This window comes from Trichechus manatus, unplaced genomic scaffold (genome assembly GCF_000243295.1).
Source record: "Trichechus manatus latirostris isolate Lorelei unplaced genomic scaffold, TriManLat1.0 scaffold00280, whole genome shotgun sequence".
NCBI classification, from domain to species: domain Eukaryota; kingdom Metazoa; phylum Chordata; class Mammalia; order Sirenia; family Trichechidae; genus Trichechus; species Trichechus manatus.
The window spans coordinates 99,839-109,816 of NW_004444216.1; the positions used below are offsets into that span (position 1 = coordinate 99,839).

The 9,978-nt window shown below is 40.0% G+C and overlaps 1 protein-coding gene across 1 annotated transcript in view; it reads left to right on the forward strand.

Annotated features, from left to right (window-relative positions):
- LOC101340881 (F-box/LRR-repeat protein 13-like) overlaps positions 1-9,978 on the forward strand; it is a gene marked incomplete at its 5' end in the record, with an annotated part of 160,317 nt that overhangs the window by 65,619 nt on the left and 84,720 nt on the right. The window contains 2 exons of the mRNA XM_004390065.3: positions 2,394-2,513; positions 3,261-3,387. Coding sequence (XP_004390122.1) covers positions 2,394-2,513; positions 3,261-3,387 — 247 coding nt within the window. The remainder of the gene's footprint in view (positions 1-2,393; positions 2,514-3,260; positions 3,388-9,978) is intronic.

Genomic DNA, 9,978 nt, shown 5'->3' on the forward strand with positions numbered 1-9,978 from the left:
ATATAATTTTTTCCCCATAGTTACACCATTGCACCATTTTACTGTATATCATTTCAAGGGAGAAAAGGATATGATTTCAATATTCTATATCCAGTCAAATTATTTTCATTGGGGTCATATCTTTAATCAATATAAAATAATCCTGTTAGTTTTAATATTTTTACTAGCATAGTACTTTGACTCAATATAAAACTTCCACTCCTGTATTAATTTTAAGTTTGCCTAAAACATCTTTGCAATATCTTTGTTTTTGTTGTCATTTTATTTTAAATGTGTTTCTTGTAGACTTGTAGTTTAGATTTTCTTAAGTCAATTTGAAAATCTCTTTTAATAGGGCATATTTTAAACTATATTTATGATTATTATAAAATTTATGTATTTGGTCTTCTTTGTTCTCTTCCGTGTGTTCTACTATTTGGAATTATATTTGCTTCCGTGTTTTTGTGTTCTCTTTTTTAATGTATGGATTGTGTTTTGCTATTTAAAAAGCTTTCATATACCTCTGAGTATTGATTTGTTTTTATTTGTACTTATATCTTTCTCGAGAACCCCTTTATTCCAGGCTTGAAACTTAATTCTCTACTTTCTATCTGATTTATTTTTAACTTTTCATCCTTTTCTTCTACATTCCAAAGGAACTTCTCAGATATGCCCTCTACTTACTGATTTAATTTTATAAAGGGTTATTTTTTGTTTTGATGCCTTAAATCAGATTACTATTCTTATCACTAAATATTTAGTTTCTTGGCCATCTGTTTTGATCTCAGCTGGCCACTAAGAATTCATCTTAGACTATCTTCATTTTTATTTCAACCAGATCTCTCTTTATTACTTCCTACTTTTCTTTCACATTGTTTAAAATATTGTAATGTTCTTCTATTTTCTTTTTAAAATCGTTTTCAGGGGTATGTTTTCTCAGTCTTAACGAATCCCTTGCAGTGTTTTCTGTTCTTGTCAGTAAAAACATCTCTTGATAAAAAATCCAGCCCTGGTGTTTGCCAATAGATAAGATGTTTAAGTTGTCCCAGGAGCCCAGGTAGCACAAACAGTTAAGTGCTTGGTTGCTAACTAGAAGGTTGGTGGCTCGAACTCGTCTAGCAGCTCTGTGGGAGAAAGACCTGGCAATCTGCTTCCGTAAAGATTACAGCCAAGAAAACCCTGTGGGGCAGTTCTACTCTGTCACACGGGGTCGCCTGAGTTGACATTGTTTTGACAGCACCCAATGACAGCATAGGTTTCCTCATGGAGCAGTTCTACTCTGTTACACAGGGGGTCGCCATGAGTCAGAATTGACTTGATGGCAACTTTTGTTGTTGCTGCATTTGGGTCCTCTTCCGTCCTCCCCCACCCCCACCGCCCCAACTTCCCACCCCATCCTGCCCCTTGCCCTTAATGGTTCTCCCAGGTGCTGTCAAATTCCCCTCTCAAATTACAGGTGGAAGGTGGGTTAATGGGGACAGCAGGCACTAACCTACTCTGCCCCATTCAACTGAAATGGGATCTCCTGCCTGTGCTTCTCAGTTCTTTGTAAACCTGACCAGATGGAAGCTATACAAAATGTCGGTTCTCAGTATATCTGCTCCTAGGTCTCTTCCCATCTGTACACCTGCCTGTGGGGTGGTTGTGTGTGAAAACTGCCTCTCTCAGGATGTAATGTGCAATCTCCTGTCCTGCTTTACTTCCTCAAATGCTTTTTAGAAGACGCGGTGGTCTCCAAATGGAATTAGAAATAATGGTTCCAATGGAGGACAAGGAAATGATGGCCAAATACGCCTCCGACCACTTTATAAAGCAAGACCTACCTGGTAGGGATGGTGCTGACACACGAAATGCGTCTCTGATTACGGACAGACATTGTGGGAAGGCTGAGGTCAGGGCTTTCTTTCAGCCTCAGGTTTTCTCTGATACAGAAGGAAAGAATTCATAGGTCATTGTTGGGTTTCCTGTCCAATTTCATTGACCTTGTGTTTAGTGGAAAATCCTCCCAGACTGTGGCAGTAGTTGACTGTTAGTCTTTGTTCTCCCGCTCAATTAAGTTTTCGTATTTTCCTATTGCAGGCGATTGCATCAGGGACTGCTTAACCTGATCACATTTTAATCCAAGAGAAAGAGACCTTAAAGGCTCTCTGTCTTATAATCATGCCACCTAATTAAGTGAACAAATGAACAAGAATAGCATTGTTATTCATACTTTTTCCATTACTATCATTTATACCTTTTCTATGACATTAAAAACTACATAATCAAATTTGGTTTTAAAATGTTGACAAAATACCAGTGTATAGATATTAGTTATTTTGACATGTATTGTATATAGTAACTATTCTTTTAATAGTATTCTGTTTATTTATATAAAAAATCACATGTACCGTTTTTCTCACTCTTTCCTACAGAATTGGTGATGTAGGAGTCAAGCAAATGCTTGATGGTCCTGTGAGTACAAAGATAAGAGAGCTAAATTTAAGCAACTGTATCCACCTGGGTGATGCTTCCATTGTGAGACTATCAGAGCGGTATGACAGAACACTATTTTATATCATATCATTAGCAATTGTATATTTGCTAATAGGAGAGATCAGAGATAGATCTAAAAGCAAGACTTAAATCATTTGGAAAATATCAGGGATGACCAGAAATTGGCCCAATCAATGCTCAGTGAAACCAGATAAAAGACAGAAGTCACAGATTGTACTAACCTTTTGATTATATCTGATATGTTACTTTCAACTAAGAGAGTTTGGGATAGTCATTCATATGTAGACATGGGTGACATCTGTGCACTTTTCAAGGATGTTATCTCTGTGTAAACCTTTGTTGCAGTGTTTCCCTAGGGGTGTTATGGCTGGTGGGTTTATCCTTAACCCTTCATACTTATCAGAGGTCTATGTTCACTAAAGGGCAAGCCAAATTTCTATAGCAAACTTGTAAAGCATAAATGAGAAACTTAACCTTGAACTTTTAGTGGTCATTTATCACAGTACTTACTTGATAGTTTTTTGAGTGCACATATTTTTATCTTATTAGAAATTGTAATTGCAATATGAAACTAAATCATAGAAAGACTTATATATAATAATCTTCCTCCCTTTCGTCCAACTTTGCAATTCCGAATTATTTTCTACTTTTAAGCTTACTTTTGTGTGAAGGGAACACCTTGCTTCGATATCACTTGCTTTCCCCAGATAGTTTTTATTTTAAGAAATTGCTATTGATAACACAATTGAAAGCTAAAGTTAATTTTTCATGCTTCTTTCTTCCAGGTGCCCTAATTTAAACTACTTGAATTTACGAAACTGTGAACATTTGACTGACCTAGGAGTTGAGCATATTGTAAACATCTTTTCCTTGGTATCTGTAGATCTCTCTGGAACAGTCATCTCTAATGAGGTAAAAAAACAAAACAGTTTGAAACAGTTTAGTGACTTATTATTTTCTGCAATATAACCAGTTGACATTTTGTAAACAATGGAGAGAACCACAATTTCTATTTCTTAATAATATTTGATAATGTTTCTTAAATTATTAAATTATAGGAGGCAAATTTATAAATACTGTTTCTGGAATAGTGATGTTGTTAGGTGCCGTCGAGTTGGTTCCTATTCATAGCGACCCTGCATGCAGCAGAATGAAACACTGTACGGTCCTGAGCCATCCTCACAATCGTTGTTATGGCTGAACCCATTGTTGCAGCCGCTGTGTCAATCCATCTCTTGGAGGGTCTTCTTCTTTTTTGCTTACCTTCTACTTTACCAAGTGTGATATCCTTCTCTAGGGACTGATCCCTCCTGATAACATGTCCAAAGTATATGAGAGTTAGATAAGAAGTGTACTGGCTTCTCTTCAAAATCAGTGCACTGGGAGAGATATAGGAAGATAACAGAGAGGTGAGAATCCTTTAGAAAGAGACTCTGAAAGTTAAAATGATACTGATTTGTAAATTCCAAGTCTAATTGTACTCTCAAGTCTCTGTTTTTATTTTGTTTTACTTACCTTGCTTCCTCTCTATTTTCATTCCTGTTTCCTGGAAACTTTATTCCAAGTTTCATGTTGCAAAAATATCACATGCCCACAAAAATCTATCAAGTAAGTACCATCTCAAGCTACATTTAATGCTTCTCCTGAAATATTCCCATGCCTCCATGCATTGCATATGCTGTTTCCTCTGACATTAATAATGCCTGTCCTTCCCCAGATCTCCTTGTTAAATCTCTATTCATTTCTCAAGGCTCTGATCAAATATCACCAGTCTGTGCGGAACTTCTCTATGTGCATCTCCAGCTCCTGTGCGTCCTTTAACATGATCTGTTTCTGACTGCACAGTCACGTGTGTTGTGTCCATTCTTCCCCACCATTCAGTGAGCTCTTTTAGATGAAGGACTGTGTCTCTGTTCAACAATTTAGGTTCCTTCCTTTCTTTATCTACGAGTGAACTTCAATTCAGCCTCCATTCTGCGAGATGGTCTCCTCCCCTCTTCTTTGGAGTATCATCTAAGTGTGGTATTCGAGTGAGAGTGGGGAGCAGTTACATGGAACCAACTCATCATTGTGGGGTCACTGTCTGGTCCTCCCAGAGTTGTCCTCTGTCCAAGCTGGAATCCACTGAGATGTCTGAGGGCCCATGTGTTTTTGATTTCCTGTTGAGGTAGATCCCTGATGTGCCTTCCTTGTTCCAATTCCAAGGCGCCTTCAAGTCTTCAGACTCCCTTGTCCTGTGTGAGCCTTGCTTGGGGTATCTGTGAGGCTGTCTTAGGTCCATAGTCCTAGATATCCCAGGCAGACATTTTCTCATCGGTGTATTTGTCCTCAGACCCATGCCTCACCCTTACCCCTGCTCTGCTACAGAGTGGCTGACCTATGCAGGTTTAACTTCCCATATCAGCTAGATTGCAGTTGGGCTTAGCCCTTAAGAGGTATTTGTGAGAGATTGGAAAGTCAGAAGAAGGGAGAGGCCAGGATTTTCTCTACCTTTCTTTGTATCATCATCAACAGCTGCATTTCATCTGTGGTCCATTGCCTCTGAACAGGCCTACTAGGGCTCCAGTTTCGCTGGGTGACCTTGGCCCCTGGACCCCAATAACATCACTTCTTCCCTCTGTCCTTCCACCATAGGGGTAGCAGTGGCTTCCTGCTGCTGCTAATCTCTAGATTGTGTCATTATCCTGGTTGGCTTCTCAGTTTCTCTATCACCTATGTAACCAATTCCCAATTACAATTAAAATTCCTCAGTTTTAAATATTCATTAGTTTCTGTTTCCCTCACTGGATCTTATCTGATACAATGATGAACATAGGAAAACTCTGATGTCTTGTTCTCCTCTGCCATGATGCTTGTTCCCCACCCTACTAGGGAAAGGTGGAATGGGTTTCTGTTTACCCGTAGGTCCCCAAACCTATCTGGAGGTTCATCTTTCTCAACAGCTGGGTGAAGTCCACGGAGGTTAGAACAGAGCCCCGTATGAGGGATCTCCCAGAATCTCATGCTTTTGCTTCCCTCTGGCTCCACCTTTCCCTCATCTCCCCTTCTTTCTCCTCCCTTCCTCTCCTCTCTCCTTTCTCTTTTCCACCCACCCCCCTTCCCTTCTTCACTGCTTTCGTTTCTCTTGGCATAGACTTTTTGTCTAATCTAGGGGTGGAAAAATTGTTTGACTGATTACATGGCTTTTCAAAATGTTATGCCCCCAAGTCTTTGTTTTGAAGCTCATAGGCCCAGGATTTTTTTTTTTTTTTTTTTTTTTTTCTGTGTAAAATCCCTTCCCTGACACATACAAATAGAATGCCCAGCTGTTGTCTGAAGAGCCTCAGGGTAAAAAGAAGTAGAAAACCAAAGCACATGATTAAATATATCAAAATGTAATTCCACCACAGCTCTTATTACAAGCCTGAAGTGCCCAGTGAATATTTGTTAAATGAATAGAGGGAAGCTTCTACACTTCTCCCTAGAGAGAAGGAGCCTTGGTGGCACAGTGGTAAAGCACACAGATGCCAACTGACACGTTGTTGGTTCAAACCCATTAGCTGCCCTGCAGGAGAAAGATGTGGCAGTCTGCTTCTGTAAAGATTTACAGCCTTGGAAACCCTATAGGGCAGTTTTACTCTGTCCTATAGGGTCGCTATGAGTTGGAATCAGCTCAACGGCAACAGGTATAGTTTTTTGTTTTTGTTTTTTTTTTCGTGCCTAGAGAGAAAACTCTACCTTTGTTTTTAGCATTTGGGGAAAACTGTTTTTATTTTCAAAGACCATATATTAAAATTTCATCTACTGAGGACAAGTTAGAAACTTAGGAATACATCTCCAAGTTTCATTCCCTATTTTTATTTTCTTGTGAATATGCATCATCTGCGACAGCTGCCCATGGACATCTGTGGGGAAGGATGCTACTTGTTCTCTGCTAAAAACTGAAAAATAAGTCTTCTGAAAAGCTGTTTGTTATTTTCTTCCTCTGAGTCAGTTAAGCTCTGATCTAAAAGCCAAATGATTGACAGCGACAACTGTACAACAGCTGTGAAAGCTAACCTCACAGTCCAATTAAAATGAGTCAGCCCAGATGTCCAACTTGGGCAGCTCAACACCCACCTGATTGTAGGTCTGATGAAGTGTAAATCTGACTGCAGACTTAACAGTTGGGATGTACATCTGTAATGTTACAGATGTTCACCAAACTCAAATGTGACCAGCTGTGCCTTTTGGGAAAAAAATTTTTTTTATTAAAGATTTCTAACAATATGTTCACCCTTAATTCTTTTTTAATGGTTACTTTTCAGTTAGAATTACACTACTCGTTTAGTTAACAAGTATCTATTCTGACTACATTGTGCTTGGTGCTGGGATGCTGGAAGGAACAAAACATACATGGCCTTTTCTCCTAGCACTATGCCCTAGTGGAAGGACAGGCATGGAGCAAGTGGTTACAGAGTATGATACATTTGGGGAACAAAGAGAAAGGAAAGCTAACCTAGCTCACAGAGTCAACAAAAACATCCTTTTTCAAGAGAAGGAGAAACGGTGTGCAGTGAACCAAAAGAATAGCTCACGCAAAGGTATGGAGGTTTAAAACACAGAGGAATCCAGGAAATTTGAGCATTTGGTTATGGCTTGATCATGGCGTGAGTGGTGACAGGTGATGTTTGAGAGGTAGGCAGAGGCCTGGATCATTAGGGGGCCGTAAGCCACCTTAAGCAATTTGGTTTCTGCCCTTTTGTCAATGGGAGGGCATTCAGTATTGTAAATTAGACAGTAAAATCATCATTATATTTTATATTACACTTTAAATAGACCACTCTATTTGCTGGATAGACCTGAGAATAATATACACACTAGTGACTTATTATAAGGCAGAAATCCAGGTGAAAAATTGTGAGGTGGATAGGGATAAAGCATAGACAACAGATTTGAGAGACATTTAGGAAGAAGGGTCAACAGGAGATACAGATAACTATGTAGGGGGTAAGGAAGAGACACGGAATCAAGGATGGTGCCCAGATCTTTGGCTTGAGCATCTACGTAAATGAGGGTGTCACTTACTGATCTGGGGGACACAGTGGGAGGAGTAGGTTTACTGCAGGTTGGGAAAGATGGGCGTGCTTAATTTTTAGTTTGAGGTACCTGTGAAACAGCTTTATAAAGATGTGGAAGAGCTCAGGAAATAAAAAGGAAAATAAATTTACTCCTCAGAAGTAGAAGAGCTTTTCAAGTTGCAGAGTGTGAAGAAGCATTGGGTTCTGAAAAATCGTGGAAACTCATGAGTAAGTTAACAAGCAAAGGCAAAAATCCAGATATTTAGACATCTAGACAGATGTTTAATTGAGAGTTAATTTAAATGGGGAAAGCAAAGACGAGAACACAGATATTTCAAACTTTATGTTTCTTATGATAATATTATTATCCTAAGTAATTCCTTTTGTGGAAAATAGTGACTAACTTATTGAATCATCCATGAGTAAAAATTGGTTAGGAAGTTATCTAATAAGCACATTTTAGGAAAAGAAGAAATATGGCAATTTACATTTTCTACTATAAAGAGAACAGGGTGAGGGAAACAGCTTACTATTGTGTTGGTATCTTAAAGTATCTTTAAAAATCTTTGATCTTTTACAGCTTGTTTTAGTGTAATTCTCCCTACCATAGAAAATATAAAGTTATATCTCCATGAATATAGGGAAAGGTGTTCCACTAGCTATGAGAATATCATTTACTAAAGACCATATGATCTAGAGTTAGGGCAGTTCAATCTGTTGCTAAAGTTGCCTTAGTCACTGCCATATTTGTTATTTAAGGGAAAAATGAGTCAGAGCAATGTTCCAGATGGTGTGCTTACACAGTGGTTTAAGAAGAATCTTTCATTTGCTCGATTTTCAAAATTCCTCATTTCAAATAATGATCTTGAGTGCCTCTTATGTAGTAGGCAATCTCCTGGGGTCCCCTCCCTAGAATGTAAGAATCACAAGGACTGAGACTTTGTTCACTGCTGTTTCCTCAGCACCTTTGGAGGTAGTAGGCACTTATAAATACTCATTAAATGAAATAATAAATGCTGGACACTACAGTTGCCAAATGAGAAATAAGACCTATTACTTACAGCCCAATTTGGAAGGGTGGGTGTGGGTAATTTCCAAATGATGTGGTAGATATAGTGACAGAGGTAAGCAGAGGAAACGATCTCTTAACTTAGCCTGCAGAACACAGAGGCATGCAAATGCGTGACTTCTTCAAGGAATTCTGTGCAGCTCACTACTGCTAGAATATACCATAAAGGAGATGCCAGTTAGGAAATTTCATGCGATGCCAAGGAGCTTGGACGTGAACTGATGGATGATAAAGCAGCACTTAGCTGGGGAGTCATCGATGGCTTTCCATTTCAGACTACCTCAATAGTTCTCTGGGGAATAGAATGAAGGGGAGAAAGACAGGGACAAGGAGAGTAATGGGAGATATTTTCATAGTTAAAGAATGAGATGATGAGTCCTTAAGTGTTCCAGAGTTAGTGTGGAAAGGACATTATCAAGAATATTTAGGAGGGAGTTCCGGCAAAATGGCGCTCTAGGCAGAAGCACCACGCCATCCCTCCACAGCAAAGACCTGAAAAACTAAGCCGAGCAGAGAATACAACAATCCTGAAACCCTAAAGCATCAAATGAAGAGATAGAGAACTCAGCCAAGCACCAAATGGAGCGAGAAAACTGACAGAGAATGGAGAGCGAGGAGAGACTCATGAAGAGGTCCCCTACCAGCTAATGCAGCGCGGATCCACCATCTTGGACTCCTATCGGAGACCAGCAAACGGGGGTACGAGAAAGCAGCCTCACAGCATCCAGCAGGAGACAAAACAACCAGTAATTTTCAGTGTGCGCTTTCCCACCCCCGACTCCTCTTCGCCCCGGCTCGGCCTCCTCTGCTTCCCGCGGCCACGATCTCTTGACAGGGAAGCGCCGGCTGCTTAGATTACACACACACAAGCGGGCGGCTCTCTGGGTGCCATTTGTTGGCTGCTGATGTTGCTTTTTTCCGCTTCTTTTGATATCTTCCTTGCCTCTCGCCATCTCCCCCTCCTTTCCCTCGAGTGCCTCACCACGTGCACCATCTTTGCTTCTTCCTGAGGGGCTGCAGAGCTCCATTCAAGTGTGGAGCTGCTTCCCGGTCTGGGCTACCATGCTGGTGGGATCCCAGGGCTTTTGTTTGTTTGTTCGTTTTCAATTGTTTGTTTGTTTTCTTTTCCTTTTCTTGAGTTGGGAGCCCTTTCTGGCCAGGCTGAGCTGCGTGGCGAGGAACTCCCCTTCAGCTTCCACAGACGTGCAGAGGGATCCCTGAGTGCATTTCTTTTTTCGTTGGGTTTTTTTTTTTCTGTTTTTTGGGGGGGCCTTTCTTGTCCTTTTTTATTAATTTGTTTTGTTTTCTTTTCCCTCTTTTTCCCTTTTTGTCTTTCTTCATTGCTCAGTATCTTGTCTCTCTATATCTTCCTTCTCTTTCTGATCCCTGAATACC